The 16,006-nt window shown below is 45.9% G+C and overlaps 1 protein-coding gene across 2 annotated transcripts in view; it reads left to right on the plus strand.

Moving 5' to 3' along the window:
* The first annotated feature begins 5,129 nt into the window (after window positions 1–5,129).
* PRKCB (protein kinase C beta) overlaps window positions 5,130–16,006 on the plus strand; it is a 380,788-nt gene continuing 369,911 nt past the window's right edge. For both annotated transcript variants that reach the window (XM_055561653.1, XM_055561652.1), the window contains exons 1-2: window positions 5,130–5,501; window positions 6,505–6,536. In XM_055561653.1, coding sequence (XP_055417628.1) covers window positions 5,329–5,501; window positions 6,505–6,536 — 205 coding nt within the window. In that variant the 5' untranslated portion in view covers window positions 5,130–5,328. The remainder of the gene's footprint in view (window positions 5,502–6,504; window positions 6,537–16,006) is intronic.

Consider the following 16,006-nt stretch of genomic DNA (forward strand, 5'->3'; position numbering starts at 1 on the left):
AAGCTCAAGCTGCCGATGAGAGGCTCACATAAAGAAAAAACAAGTTCCCTGACTCAAAGCCCTGGGTGAGCTCTCAACTAAAATTCAGCACCAATTTATCAGCCATGTAAGTGAGCATCTTGAAAGCAGATCCTTCAGCTTCTAGTCAAAACATCACTACTGATGTCACATAGGATAGAGATGAGCTTTTATTTATATTTTCTACTTAAATTTTAAAATTTATTTTTAAAATCTATTCTTTAGATGGGACTTTCCTGGTGGTCCAGTGGTTAAGACCCTGCACTTCCAGTGAAGGGGTGAGGGCTCAAGTCTTGGTTGCGGAACTAACATCCCTTGTGCTGCACAGTGTGGCCAAAATTCTTTTTTAAAAATCCATTCTTTAGAATAGAGCTGACCAAAAAATATAATGTGAGGCACATACATAATTTTATTTATTTTTTGGAAGCCACATTAAACAAGTGAGAAGAAGCAGGTAAAATTAATTTTAGAGAGAAATTGTATTTAACCCAATATATTCAAAATATGTTTTCAATGTGCAATGAACATAAAAATAATTTATGAAATACTTTACACTCTTGTTCACACTAAGCATGTAATATTTTGGGGTGTATTTTACACCTGCAATTACATCTCAATTGAGACTAGCTACATTCCATATGTGGCAATTGACTACTGTACTGTGAGAGTGTAGCCTTGTAATGAAAGAATGGAAGGCAGACTATATCCCTGCTGCTATTTACAGTTGAGGAAAGCGAGACCCAGAGGGAGGAAGTGACTTACCCAGGGATGTGCACTGTTGTGGATTGAGTGGTGGCCCCCTCAAAGGTATGTCCATGTCTTTTTTCGGTTATTCTGGGTCATAGTTATGGTATGTGGGATCTAGTTTCCTGACCAGGGATTGCACCCAGACTTCCTGCATTGGAAGCATGTAGTTTTAACCACTAAACCACCAGGGGAGTCCCATATATATCCATGCCTTAATTCCTTTGGTGAAACAGTCTTTGCAAATGGAATTAACTTAATGATCTTGAGATGAAGACACTATTACAGATTATCTGGGAATGCCCTAAATCCAACAGCTAGTGTCCTTGTAAGAGATACACAGAGAAGATTAGACAGACAGAAGAGAAGACTGATACACAGAGAGAAATTGATGTGAAGACAAAGGCAGTCATGGGGGTGATGTGCCCATAAGCCAAGGAAAATAAGGAAAGCTGACAGCCACCAGAACCTGGAAGAGGCAAGGAAAGATTCTTTTCTAAAACCTCCAGAGGGAGTAGGGTCTGCAGACAACTTGATTTCAGTCTTCTGGACTTCAGAATTGTGAAAGAATAAGTTTCTGTTTTTTTTAGGCACTTAGTTTTGCAATAATTTGTTATGGCAGCCACAGGAAACTAATATATACAGCAAGTTTGAGGTGTGGACTTGAAAGCTCCTGAATTTCATTCCCAGCCAGAGCAGTCTGCTTTCTTATTGCCTCTGAAATCTTTCAAGTGGCCAGCATTCATTCTTTTATAAGCAGAGTGGACCACATGACCTAGAGGGCCCATGCCCATTATATATAGAGCCACTGTCCTTTTGCTCCAAGGAACACCATGAACTCTTGTCATCATCCTTTGCCTCATCTACTTACATGGCCTCAACTGCTCTCCCTGTTTCTACTCTTTCCACCTTCAGTTTTTTTAATGCATAGTTTCCAGGGTAATCTTGAAAAAAAAAAACAAAAAAAAACCCTCCAAATATATCTAGCCAAATCTCTGCTCTCAATCTTCCAGTGACTTTGCATTCACTGGAGTGAAGTCCAAACTCCCTACTACACATCTACAAGGCCCTGCTATTTTATGGACCTTGTTTGTATCTGTTCACTCCAGGCACAGAGAACTTGCTGCTTCTCCAACATGTTGAGTACACTCCTTCTCCAGGCCCGTTACATTTGCTGTTTTCTCTGCCTGGAACATTCTCTACCCTCATAGCCCCATGGCTCATCCTCTCATTTTATTCAGGTCTTTACTCAGATGTTCTGTTTTCATAAAGGATTTCCCTGGTTGCTGTCACTATTCATTCCTTTACCATGCTTTATTTTTCTTTATAGGATGAATCCCATGCCACTTAGTACAGATTTATTAGTTCCTTAGGTTTTTGTTCATCTTCACCTTTGGCTCTATGATAGCAGGAACTTTTGTCTTTTATTTAACAGTGTGCAGAACAACACATAACAGATATTCCATAAATTCAATCCTGAATGAGTGAACAAATGAACGAGGAAGTAGAAGCATGCAGGCTCCATGTAATCATAACTTTTTTCCTAGAGAAGTCAGAATCTGGATATGTAGGTGAAGTTCTACCAATGTGAACCAAAAAGTATATGTTCACTGGAATGGCTAAAAGAATGTATCCAAGGCCACCTGTTTGAGACCCCTGCCCTATAGGATCCGGGCCCACTGGGAACTGTGTTCCCCATCTTCAGATAGTGCAGCTGCTCCAGGAATTGAGTGGTTCTTCAGGATCTACCAGCTTTTGCCTCTTTAGGCCCAGGCCCCATGAGGTCTTGTTTGTTGTTATAGACCAAAATCATCCAGAACTCTTCATTCAAAAGGCAGGATGTGGGCTGTAAGCTTCCAGCTCATCAGTTCAAAGAAAACCTACTTCAGCAGCAATGTCTCCTGGGATATTTTCGCAAGCCTCCCTGGAAGATGCTGGGGCCTCTTAAAGGACTAATAATAGACAGGCACATCCAGTTTCCCAAACATGTCAAACTTAAAAGTGAAGGCTATTTTTTCCTTGTTACCTTTGAATTACTACGTAGGGAAAGGACATTCCCGTATGACAGTCATCGCTCTCCACATGCCACTTAATAACGGTTTAGACTCAGCAGCTTCCAAGCAAAATCATCCTAGGAGGAGCTGAGCTTCATTAGGCAGAAGTTCAGCGTAACTGGTTCAACTCCATCCGGCCCTCCTTCAGCCCTTTGTCACCAGAACGCTTTGTGCTTCAGCAGGTTTAACCACTGTTCAATGACAATGTGACTTTGGGTGTCTCTTTTAATCACTCTGAGCCTTGCTGACTTTATCCATCATGAAAGTTCCTAAACGGACACAGGGTTACCTAGAGGACTGAATAAAACAGTGCAAGTATCTGTGACACTTACCTGGCACCTGATGTTTATTATTATTGAACACTTACTGGACATGGGTGGAGGCAAAGAGGTAATGTCCTTTAAGTTTTCATTCATTCACTTGTTCACACAATTACTCATTCAGTCAATGTTTATTGAGCTCTGGGGAGGTGTCAGGCACAGAGTTTGGTGCAAGGTGACATAATGGTGAGCAGAGCTTACTCTCGGAGCCTAGGTCTAGTGCAGGAGTTCACAGTCTAATGCAGCACTGTGTTCCCAGAGTGTGGAGCATGGTGGGCCAATGTTCAAGTGCAGTTCATGGATGCTGTCATTTAGTCACTAAGTTGTGTCAGACTCTTTGTGATCCCGTGACCTGTAGCCCACCAGTCTCCTCTGTCCATGGGACTTCCCAGGCCGTTTGCTTCTTGGATGGGGCACTAAATCACACTGCATTACTCGTGTAGATAATTATTACTCTTCGGTTGCCTTTCTAGCTTTCAGATTCCATCCAGGGGAGAGTCCCAGTTGAATGTTAGTGTGTCGTAGCATCTCTCTAACATTTGGTAATCTCCCATAAACAAAAGAAGGCCTCAGGCGCAGATGTTTTGGGCAAGTGGCAGCATCTGGAGAGATTTTCATAGTATGTATACCTCTTGCTATTCAAACTCAGAAACTAGATAAATATTTTTCCCTAGATGGTGCACAAATGTGACCAGCATTTGTGAAGATGGGTCAAGGTGAAAGTTGGGGAAACACTGGCCTCTTAAATTTCTCCCAACCCCCCTCCCCACCTATAAACATTTTTTATATAGTGTATAGTTCATTTACAATGTTGTATTAGTTTCAGGTATACAGTAAAGTGAATCAGGTATACATATATACATATATCCACTCTTTTTTTTTTTCTTTTTTTAAGATTCTTTTCCCCTATAGGATATTATAGGCTTCCTTGGTGGCTCAGTGGTAAAGAATCCACCTGCAATGCAGAAGGCGTGGGTTTGATCCCTGGGTTGAGAAGATCCCCTGGAGAAGGAAATGGCAACCCACTCCAGCATTCTTGTCTGGGAAATCCCATGGACAGAGGAGCCTGGTGGGCTACAGTCCATGGGGTTGTAAAGAGTAGGACACAACTGAGCGACTAAACAACAATAGGCCATTATACAGTACTGAGTAGAGTTCCCTGTGCTACGCTGTATGTCCTTATTAGTTATCTATTTTATATACAGTAGTGTATATATGTCAAGCCCAATCTCCCAATTTATTCCTCCCTCCACCTCCCCACTCCCTTTAATGGCCCCATTTTACAGTTGACAGAAACTGAGTCTCTTTGTGGAGGGGATGGACAGAAAGGAGGGAGTTTTCTTCTAAACGATCAGGCGAGCAAAGCCAAGAATTGTCTTCGTGGTCGAGTTAGACGTGTATATATAAAATAATGATTGCTCCTCCCTTCCCTCTGCAGTACGTGTGTGCGTCTTTGTGTGTGTGTGTGTGTGGAGCCACAGGCCTTTCCGAATGAGTGACAGCGGGAGCCCGTCCCTCCAGGAGCCGCGTGCAGAGTGACCAATGGCACAGATAGGCTGTGGATGGGTACCAGTCTCTGCAGAAGCCCGGTTGGAAACCGTCGCACCCACCCTTTCCACTCCCCACCATTCACCCTTTTCCTCCCGCTCCCCCCACCCCCCACCCCAGCTCCATCAGTCTTTTTCCGCTCTCGGTTCCCCCGGGCGCACCCAAGGTGCTTATCGCCTTCTTGCAATCCAGGCCGAGGACAGGGTCGGGGGTGCGCGGCGCGGGGGGGCCGAGGCTCAGGTCTGGCGGTTCCAGACTGCGGTCCCCGGCGCCGCCGCAGCGCTGCGGCTGAGAACGCCTCGCTGGGAGGCCGGCAGCCTCGGGGTGCTAATATGTAAAGCAGCTGGCGGCGCTGGGCGGGGCCTGGAGGCGATGCAAATGAGGGAGGCGGGGTCTGCCCGGGGCTCCGCCCCCCTCCCCCGCAGCTGGGGCCAGCGGTGCCAAGCGCAGCTGGACTAACAGCGGCAGCTGGGCGAGTGACAGCTCCAGCTCCGCGCGCCGCGGCCGCCAGAGCCGGCGCAGAGGAAGCGCCCGCGGCCCCTGGCGCCTAAGCGGCCGCCTCCTTCCGCGCCTCCCGGGCCCGCAGCCCGCGGTCCCGCGGCCCCGGGCCGGCACTTCTCGGGCTCCGGCTCCCCGCGCGCAAGATGGCTGACCCGGCCGCGGGGCCGCCGCCGAGCGAGGGAGAGGAGAGCACTGTGCGCTTCGCCCGCAAAGGCGCCCTCCGGCAGAAGAACGTGCACGAGGTGAAGAACCACAAATTCACCGCCCGCTTCTTCAAGCAGCCCACCTTCTGCAGCCACTGCACCGACTTCATCTGGTGAGAGCGCGCCGGCGCAGGGCACCTTCTCGGCGCCCCGAGGGCAGCGCCGCGCGCGCGGGGACCCTTGTCCGCGTCCCCCCTCCGCCCTGCGCCTCCGAGGAAGGAGAAGCCCCACATCCCCGGAGCTCCCCGCTGCGGACCCTTCTGCCCTGGACTCCCTGGTGGACGGTCCTGCGGCTTCCCGCTCCCCCAGGTCCCAGACAGCCGACCGCGGGGTGCCTCCTGCCCTGTCTCCCTCCCAGCCGCCTCGGAGCGCCCTGGGGCCGCGGCGCGGACGGCTGTCCCTCCCCGGGAGGGCAGCGTCTCTAGTGCCTTTTCTCACGGGGTTCCCTGTCCCTCCGCCTCCTTCCGGGCTCGAGGCACCCTCACCCCCCTTCCCTCCTTTCCGGGGGCAGCGCCCTGAGTGTCCTCTCTCTATCTCCCTGCGGGCACAGGGCATCCTTTCCTCCTCCTCCGTGTCTCCGAGGGCAGCGCCCTGTGTTATCTCTTTACTGCTCCTCCCTGTGGACCTGGGTTCTCCTTTCCACTCCTCGGTTTCCCGGTGCACATCACTGCGGGAACCCTCCGGTCCCCGGTCCCTCTGGGCATGGGGAGTCCTCTTTAAGTCCCTGTCCTCCCGGGAACACCACCGCCGCGGGGGCTCTGCCAGTCTCCCTCCCGATGCGTCTTTTTCTTTTCTCTTTCTCCGAGGGTACGCGGGCATCTCTGTGGGCAGATCTCCTGCCTGCCCTCCGCCCCCACCACGACGGAAACGCTCCCCCAACCCCGCCACCTGGTGGTCGCAAACTCCTCTCTCTGCCTTTTGAGGGGAGATGGAGGTTACCGCTGAACTCCTACCTTCCCCCTCCCCCTGAAAGGCGGAAGACTCTTGGGCACCCGCCTGTGGCTGGGAGGTTGCACCTGGGCCAGAGGGGCAGGGGAAGTGGGGTGACTCTGCGGGGGAACTAACCGGCGGCTGGGCCCCTCGGGCTGTCTGACATGCCTCCTTCTGCCTTTGCAGGGGCTTCGGGAAGCAAGGATTTCAGTGCCAAGGTAGGCTGTGGGGTTCTGGCCCATTTGTGCAAAGAGAAGGTAAAAAAAGACTTCCTAGAAGTGACTGAATTAGGCAGAGAGTGAAGGCACCACGGCTGTCAGAGTGACCTCCCAAACTAGGAATTCATCACCACAGAAAGGTCTTGTTAATACAAGGGGTGCTGTATGTGGGGCAGAGATGCTCCATCCAGGAAGGGCTGGTGGGGCTGAGAGGCCCCGCTGGCCGAGGAAGTGTATCCACCCTTTCTCCCTTCCTGCAGCTATCTGAAGAGTGAACCTGTCCTGCCTGGTCAGTTCGCCAGATAGGTGCACGCATGAATGCTAAGTCACTTCAGTCATGTCCAACTTCTTGCGACCCCATGGACTGTAACCCACCAGGCTCCTCTGTCCATGGGATTCTCCAGGCAAGAACACTGGAGTGGGTTGCCTCCAGGGGATCTTCCCGACCCAAGCATCGAACCTGCATTGCTTACCTTTCCTGCATTGGCAGGCAGATTCTTGACCACTAGCGCCACCTGGGAAGCCCCTCCCCACCGATTCCTGCTCTCATGCCTTTCCACATCCCTTGCCCCATGGAGGTCTCTACAGGTGGCCTCTGCCTCTGCAGATGGTGTATCCCCTAGAAAGGCGACCGTGATTGTCCCCTGGGCCTCTGCCCTCTCTGAAGAAGTGGTTCCAGATGGAGTGCTTCTCAGATCCTGGTTTAAATTGCCCTTTCTCTCTTCCGGCTAGGTACAGGAAGACTCCAAGTGACTGCTTACCTGGGTCCTTGCATCAGGCCTGAGATCCTTGACCCTAGCCAGGGATGCCCAGCCTAAGGGTGACTCGACTGTCGCTGGCTGCAGATTCTCTCTCCAGATGCCAAATCACCTGTAGTCTTGTTTAGCCCTTAGGGTGTCAAACATTTTTTTAATTTGATGTCAACATTTTAGAACTGAAGATTTCACAAACGTATCTGACTTTGCAGCTTCAAGTTTGCTGACTGTTGGTCCCACTTTCTTTTTAGAACTACCATTTGGAGCTGAGAGCAGCTGTTTTCATAGGCAGGGTGCACATTCACCATTTTGTCCCAATCGATCGCGACCAGGCCTGCTTCACCCAGTTTTGGCCCCTGTAAGGCATTTGAGTTTCAACCTCTGGTCTGGAAAGTGCCCGTTTTTAGACCAGCTATGGCTGAGTTTGGTGAGAAATGTCACATTTCTGGGGAATGTCTTAGGGACCAGTTGATTGCCCTGATAAGCTGGGCAGAGATCAGGGGAAGAAAGCATTTGAATATTAAAGAGTCTGAGATGTGACTTAGCACTGACTGACAGTTTAGTTGTAGCACCTCCACCCTCCAGAGAAAGTAAAGTGATCCCTGGTGAGTGTGGGTGGCATTGTCAGTTGTACAGAATGCTTGCAGCGTGGCACTGCTTTCTTCTGAGACTTGTATGTCCTCTAACCTGAAATCTGAGCAGAGCCCGCTTAGCTGGTGAGTGTCATAGACCCCCATCCCCCTCCTCCTTTACCAGGATTTGGAGCCCCAGTTTTACACACTGCGTGAGAGGATTTCCCACATCCCTTTAAATGGCAACATTTTGGTTCTGGTGCAAACTGTTGGATTGTTTTCTAGAACGTTAACCCCTCGAGCAGAATGCCAGTGGTGTCTTAGCCCAGGAACATGTAAATCTTTGAGGTTACCTCTCACTTTCATGAATCAGTTTCTGTCTTTGTGGCTTGCTGAGGTCCAGGGTGATTTTTAAACATTTTTATGCAGCTTTTCTATCCCAGCTGCTCTGCAGTTATTAACGATGGGAATGTTGCTTGCAACATGCAGTTAATGATACATCTGAAGCAGGAGATCCTTTTATTCAAAGAAGGAACAGTGGTCAGCATTTTCTGGTGCAGCTATTAAGGCAGAATTAAAGTTTCTAATGAAACATGGCAGCTTAAGAGGTCGCCATGCTTAATTTTTTAAATCGCTTTTCTTTATCTCCTCTCCAGGCAATGTAGGGTAGTGGGCATGTGCACAGCCTGTCAGGCTATCACTGTGGCTTGGAATCTTGGCCTGAGACTTCGCAGCTGTGTTACTTAGCCTCTTTGTACCTTAGGCTCTTCATTTATAAAATGGGTCCAGTAACAATACCTACCTTTAAAAATTGCTAAGTGGCTCCAAGTTGTTAACAGTATGTAAGATGCTTGGACCAGAGGTCAGCACAGACTAAGCACTCAGAAGATATCATCTCCTAGGATTGTCTCCAAACTAAACTAGTGGTGGGGCAGCTTTGTGTAAGAGGAGACTGGGCTGCAGGGTTACTTTGCTATGAAACCAGCTGCCATGTGAGAGTCAAAATCCAGCTGTGAACATGTGGCCACCTTGTGTTGCTGCTTTGCTCATATATGCCAACTGGGCTGGATGGGAAGGAGCAAGAGAGGGGAAGGGGCAATTTGACAGCCCTTGAAATTGAGTTGTTTAGGACTTCATGCTTAGGGATATTCAGGAAAGGGAAAGATTATCCTCTTAATCTGGGGCTTCCTTGGTGGCTCAGTCAAGAATCTGCCTGCAAGGCAGGAAACCTGGGTTCGATCCCTGGGTCGGGAAGACCCCCTGAAGAAGGGAATGGCAACCCACTCCAGTATTCTTGCCTAGAGATTTTCAAGGACAGAGGAGCCTGGTGGGCTACAGTCCACGGGGTCGCAAAGAATTGGACACGGCTGAGCAACTAACACTTACTCCTTACTTAAGATTGTTCTCAGATATGCTCAGAATTACCTGGGACTAATTTTGGAACCTCAGAGCTATTCCTTATTCAAGCGTTTTTGGCACTGCGTATTTCCTCAGGGTGAATCTAATTAAAATGGGATCAGCATTGCATAGAAAATGCCTAAGGTTTTATTCTGTCACCAAAGTCAGAAGTCCAAAGGCCTGGGTCCTGTCTTCTTTTCAGTTTTCCACTCTACAACCCCAGAAGTGAAAATTATCTCATGGTTCAAGAAGGATGCTGGACTATCCAGTCATCACATCTTTATTTCAGCCAACGGTAGGGGGAATGGTAAAGGAAGGCGAAGGACACATGAACAGGAAGTTGCCTCTTACACTTCTGCCTGAATGCTATTAGCTAGAACTTAATCAAATACCCACACCCTGCTGCTGCAAAGGAGTGTGTGGGAAATGTCATGTTAATTTCAGGTAGCCCTAGTCCCAGCTAAAAGCTAGGGTGGGGGGTTTTCCATCTCAAAAATAGAAGGGACTGGGGATCCAGCCTCTGCCATTCTTGGGTAGGAGGTGTGTAGGATGATCATAAGGCAAGGAAACCACTGAGCCCCAGGCTCCATGGTGCTGCCATAGAAATTGGGGATGCTAAGATGGAAAGTCCATAAACCACGGGAAATTGTAAATTTGTGTGTGCTCAGGGAGCTGAAGAATAGATTTTCTTGCTTTTGTACAAAAATCTAGATTGACTGCCACATAATTTCTCCCGTTTTGTTTCCACTTTCTGTATTTTCTATAAGACCATTCTCGGTGAGGTAGTTTAAGAATGTCTCTGGTGACAGGGGACTGGAGCTGAGAATCTCTATTATGAAACTGCCTAAATTCTGAATAAGAAATAGGATCCCTCAGATAAGCAAGGCAGACTTGTCTCTGTAGCATTCTTTAGAGGAGCTGCCCACCTGCCGTTTGTGCCTTAGTTGTAATTGAGACAAAGCTTTGGGTGGAATTAGACTCTTACCCCAAGAAACTTTTGCAGTTTGGCAGAGAAGGAAAAAAAAGTTTTTTTTTAAAGGAAGTGACATCATTAGAAATAGGGAGACAATAGAATACAGAGATTTAGAATTCCTAGCATGTGGTTGGAGTCAGAAAGAACTGGGTTTGAATCTATGCTCTGCCACCTACAACTGTGTAAAGTCGGGCAAGTCTTCCATATGTCGTGGCCTCAGTTTGCTCAGCTGTGAAATGGGCTGATAGTACCTACCTTATAGGGTTATGGTGAAAAGTAACGAAGTGGTAAAAGAGAAGTATCCACTGTTGATAATTCTAAGTTAGATGAAAATTATTACTTCTTTAGCTGTAGGGAACTGTGTCAAAAGGGGACAGAGTTAATACGGGAACTCATTAAATGACTATGTGACTTTCATGTATTTAGGTGGGTTTTCTTCTTAGGTATGTTTCTTTGTAGACTTCAGGTGACACCAGTGAGTCTGGCCTCAGACAGCCAGCTTGCTTAGATTATATTTTCTCACCCTTCTTGTGAGAAAAATCTAAACTTCCCATGGACTCGCTAGAAAAACCCCAGTGCTCTAATTTTCTGACTATGAAAACCTAGCATTGATGATTATAATGAATAAACCAGCTATCCCCTTTCCTGCATAGATTAGAAAATGTGTTTTTAAGCCTTTTTTAATTTTTATTTTTTATTGAATTACAGATGATTTACATGTTGTGCAAATCTCTGCTGTACAGCAAAGTGACTCAGCTACACACATATAGACATTCCTTTTTAAATATTCTTTTCCATTATAGTTTACACAGGATATTGAATATAGTTCACTTGGCTTTTTAAAAACCTTATAATAGACATTATTCTTAAAATCCCCAAAGTATTGCATGAATCCAGTCATTGCTGGTTTCATCAACATTGACTTTATAGGATTCAAGTTTATTTTAGTCTGTAGTTAGCACATAGAAATTAGAATATGTACTTTTTAAAAACAACAAAGATGAATCAAACGTTCATTTTATTTTTGGCATATTTTTTCCCTAGGAACTTATGATGTCTTCAAGTTCACATTGAACTTTCTCAGTAAAATCATTAATAGGGCCCCCCCTATTTTTGGCCATGCTATGCAGCATGTGGGATCCTTAGGTCCCCGACCAGGGATTGAACATGCACCCCCTGCATTGGAAGCATGGAGTTTTAACCACTGGGCCACCAGGGAAATACCAAGAGGGCCTTTTTGTGTGTACAGTCACATATCAGGCTACAGGTTACTGGAGCCTCTATTATTCCACTTCTCTCCCTTCCCAGAAGTAGATCCCAGAGGCCTGTGAGTGAGACTCCACTTATCTCTTGGCTTCTTCTGAATGTGTTCTAGGGGTCCCAGGTGGATAAAAGGCACAGGCTTTTTGAATTTGTGTTTGTTGCTTTGACTTTTTATTTTTTCCACCTGAAATGGGATTTGGGGCTCAAAGTCCCAAATGAAGTAAAAAATTTTAAGGGTAGATTAATGCTGGATCTGAACAAGAAGAAAGGTTGATTTGTTGAAAAGGCAGCAGCCAATTCATTTTGAGCTGTAGAGCACTCAGGGAGAGCTTGAAGCTTGGTCACTGGGCAACAGAATGCCTTTCTAAGTAAATATGGAAAATATGACCTTTGAAAATCTAGTTGATATGATATACCGGTTATTAGAAACTCATTAAAAAATATATTATTTCTGAGTACCAGTGATACTCCAAGTACTGCCCGGAAGCAGATGTAGCATGCTTATGGTGTATTTGGGTCAGTAAAGAAAAAGATTCAGAGAACTTAACTGGTCAAAAGATAAACCAAAGGTTTGAAAATAATTTGTACATGTTCTTGCTGTTGGGGTCTCTTTCCTCTGCCTCTGTCTCTTTCTCTCTATCTTTTTGTTTCTGTCTCTGTCTCTCTCTACACATGCACACAGGTACACACACATGTGCATATACACATAAATAGACCAGTATATCACAATTTTGATAATGTGTCTCCTTTAGATGCTTTTCAGCTACAAGTAGTTAAATTATTAAATACAATTTTAATCCTCTGGTCTTTTGTCTTTGCAGTCCAATTAATTCCTGGGTTGGAGAGGGGAACCAGCTGAGAATTTCATTATCTGTAAGCTCATGTTTTCAAAAGCGTGGCCCCTTATCATTCTTGGCATTTGATCTAATTGCAAGGATTCTTTGACATCATTCATCCTGTGTCTTCATTGAAATTGTATAATGCTTCGCAGAAAGTTCTGTTGGATAGAGCTGCCTTAGACCCTAGCAGTAGGTTTCACAATAATCCTAATGTGAGCAGACTCTGGGAGATTGGGATGGACAGGGAAGCCTGGCGTGCTGCAGTCCCTGGGGTCACAAAGAGTTAGACGTGACTGAGCGACCGAACAGCAAATGTGAGCGCATTTAACTTAACTTTGTCAACTCTTAACTCTTCTTAATATGAAATACCAAATTTAAGATTAAAAGAAAAGAGGACATAAAAACTGAGAAAAGATAAGAAAATGGATAAAATTAGAGAGAAAAGAGGCAGGTGAGAAGGGGATTTGGTGATGAGGTGGGAAGGAGGCCCTGCTTACCACTTGGTCCAGCACTTGCTTATGTTCTAAAGACACATACCAGAAACAGATGAGGCTTCACTGGTCCCCATCGGAGTGGATCCAGAGAGACCCCAGGGAAATAGCAACCTTGTGTCCTTCTCATCTTTCTTTTTAGACATTTATCTTTATGGGGGGTTGTGTTTAAAACACACACGGTTAAAAAATAAAGTAATACAAAAGTAAAAAAAAATTGTGTGATAGACTGTTGACCTTTTTATAGCATTCACAAAATCCAGAGCGTTTACATGTGGCATTTGGAGGTGTGACGAATGCTTGGAAATCTGGTGGGAAATTTGTCTATTTACCACATCCATCCATCCATCCTTCCTTCCTTCCAAAAAGTATTCACTCATTAAACTCCCTGTGTCAGGAATTATGTTAGATGGCAGGAGCACAATGGTGAATGAGATTGAGAAGATTCTTATTGTCGTGGGGCTTCCAGTGTAATGGGAGAGATAAGACGTTCTATTGATACAAATCATGCAGCAATGTTTAATTTCACTCTTGTTAGAAAAACATATCATATATTAATGCATATATGTGGAGTCTAGAAAAATAGTAAAGATGAACCCATTTCCAGGGCAGGAATAGAGATACAGATGAAAGAACAGACATGTGGGCAAAGAGGAGGGGAAAAGGGAGGGTGGGACGACTTGGGAGACTGACTGACATATATACACTGCTTTGCGTAAAAGAGCTAGTGGGAACCTGCTGGAAAGCACAGGAAGCGCAACACGGTGCTCTGTGAAGACCTAGAGGGGCTGAGATGGGATGGGTGGGAGGGGGGTCCAGAGGGAGGGGATCTGTGTGCACATATAGCTGCTTCCACGCTGCGTCCACACTTCATTGTGCAGCAGAAACTAACACACCATTGCAAAGCTATTATACTCCAATAAAAAGCTTCTTTCTTGTTAGACTTTGAAGGGGATGTTCAGGGTGCTGTGGGGGCATGTAGGGGATGCTAGCCTATGTAACAGTTGGGGTGGAGTCAGGGAATTAAACATCAAACAACTTCTCATTCTTTGAGGTAATCTGAGAAAGTCTGAGGTGTCAAGGAACTGGAGCTAAAAAATCTGTATTGTGAAGCAGCTCATATCTTAGATAAAGATACACAGAAGGTCTTATCTCTGTGACATTCCGTGGAGAAGCCCTGAATCTATCTGTGCCTTGGTACGATGAATATTGAGTAGAATTAGACAATTATGTTAAGATGGCTTCTCTCTCAGTTTGACAGACAGAAAACGTTGTCTCTTCTTAGCTAATAACTCAGGTGATGAGCTGGCTTCCTTTTTGTTCAGGGACTGCCGTTTGAGGTTGTTCTAAAGGAGAAAAATCACCATTTCAGAGATGGAGGGGCAAGTCTGAGGCAACAGACTGAGATTAAATAGAGCAATTATACGTGTGTGTGTGTGTGTGTATACACACAGAAATTCTTTTCCATTAGTTCATTACAAGATAGAGAAGTATACAACTGAGTCGCTCTGCTGTACACCAGAAACTGAACATTGCAAATCCACTATATTTCAATTAGAGAGAGAGCAAGCAAAATCTATCAGTGAAAGGCATTTGTGAGCTAAAAGCCAGTTTTCAAGGGCACAAGATTATTTGCATTTTCTGCTGAATACCTTCCTCACCCTGGGTCCATGGCTGATTTCCTATTGCTGGTTCATTCCATTGCTTGGGTGGTGTGTTTTCTCTCGTTGGGAAGATAATTTTTAAGTAGTTTCACAATAAGCAGCATTGATTCACATGTAGAGGAAGATCCTTTGTCAGTTCTCTTTCCATCTTTCTGATTGCTTCAAGAAGAAAGTCTCAGTCTCATAAAAATCTGAGTCCTTTGTAAGTGGTTTTTTTTTTTTTTTTTTTTTAATAAAGGGACTACAGGGAATTATAGAAACATACAGGTGTATTAGTTTCTACCTGTAATCCACTTTTAACTAATGTTGAGCCTCATGCTGTTCTACCTCTGGGTCTCATTTCTTACTGGCTCTTCCTCCTTGTGAGTCAGGAAGCGGGGGTTCAGTGTCTTCCCAGAAACGTTTGGTGTTGCAGGGAAGCTGTGTTGCACAGAATTGAAAGGCACAGCAGTTCAGACTCTTGACAGTGTCTTGAAGAGATGATAGCGTTTATTCAGGATGATAGCCTTTATTAATGTTACTGTTATCGTTGCTGTTGTTGCTACCTTTTCTTTTTTACTTTCTCTTTTTATTTTTTAAATAAGGGTATAGTGGTTTTATGGGGCTTCCCAGGGAGCACTAGTGGTAAAGAACCCACCTGCCAATGCAGGAGACGTAAGAGATGCTGATTCAATCCCTGAGTTGGGGAGATCCCCTGGAGGAGGAAATGGCAGCTCACTCCAATATTCTTACATGGAGACTCCCATGTATAGAGGGGCCTGGCGGGCTATGGTCGGTGTGATTGGCAAGAGTTGGACAATGACTGAAGCGACTTAGCATACACACATAGTCGCTTTACAGTGTTGTGTTGGTTTCTGCTGTACAACAAACGGAATCAGCTATGTGTGTGTGTGTGTGTCCTCTCCCTCTTAGACCTCCCTCCCACCCTCTTCCCCATCCCACCCCTCTAGGCCATCACAGAGCACCCAGATGAGTTCCCTGTGCTATGCTGCAGGTTCCCCTAGCTATCTATTTTACACATGGTAGTGTATATATGTCAGTCCTAGGAATTGTCCTTTGCTTGCTTGTCTATGTCTTTTGGATGTCTCTTTCCCCTGTAGCCCACATGCAAAAATTTGCCCTACTGGATCAGAAGGGGAACTCAGATCCAGACTAGAAGGGTTCTGGTCCTCCTTATTGAGTCTTGGCATTCGTTTAGTAAACAGAAATTAACTTTGCTCAACAGTAACAATGTTCCTGGGGGAAATTCTAGACTCTTCTTTCACCTTGCCACTGCCCACTGCCCAGTTAACCAAACTTTGCATCTCTAGATAGGCAGTAAAAATTGGACTTGCTAGTGAAGGCTCAGAAATCAAATAGACACGATTTCCTATCCTGGCTTTGTCTTTCCATGGCCTTGTGACCCTGGGCTGGTGAAATATGATCCTGCCTTTATACACCTATCCTGATAGCTCAGTTGGTAAAGAATCCACCTGCAATGCAGGAGACCCTGGTTCAATTCCTGGATCGGGAAGA

The sequence above is a fragment of the Bubalus kerabau genome, chromosome 23 (genome assembly GCF_029407905.1).
Source record: "Bubalus kerabau isolate K-KA32 ecotype Philippines breed swamp buffalo chromosome 23, PCC_UOA_SB_1v2, whole genome shotgun sequence".
Lineage (NCBI taxonomy): Eukaryota > Metazoa > Chordata > Mammalia > Artiodactyla > Bovidae > Bubalus > Bubalus kerabau.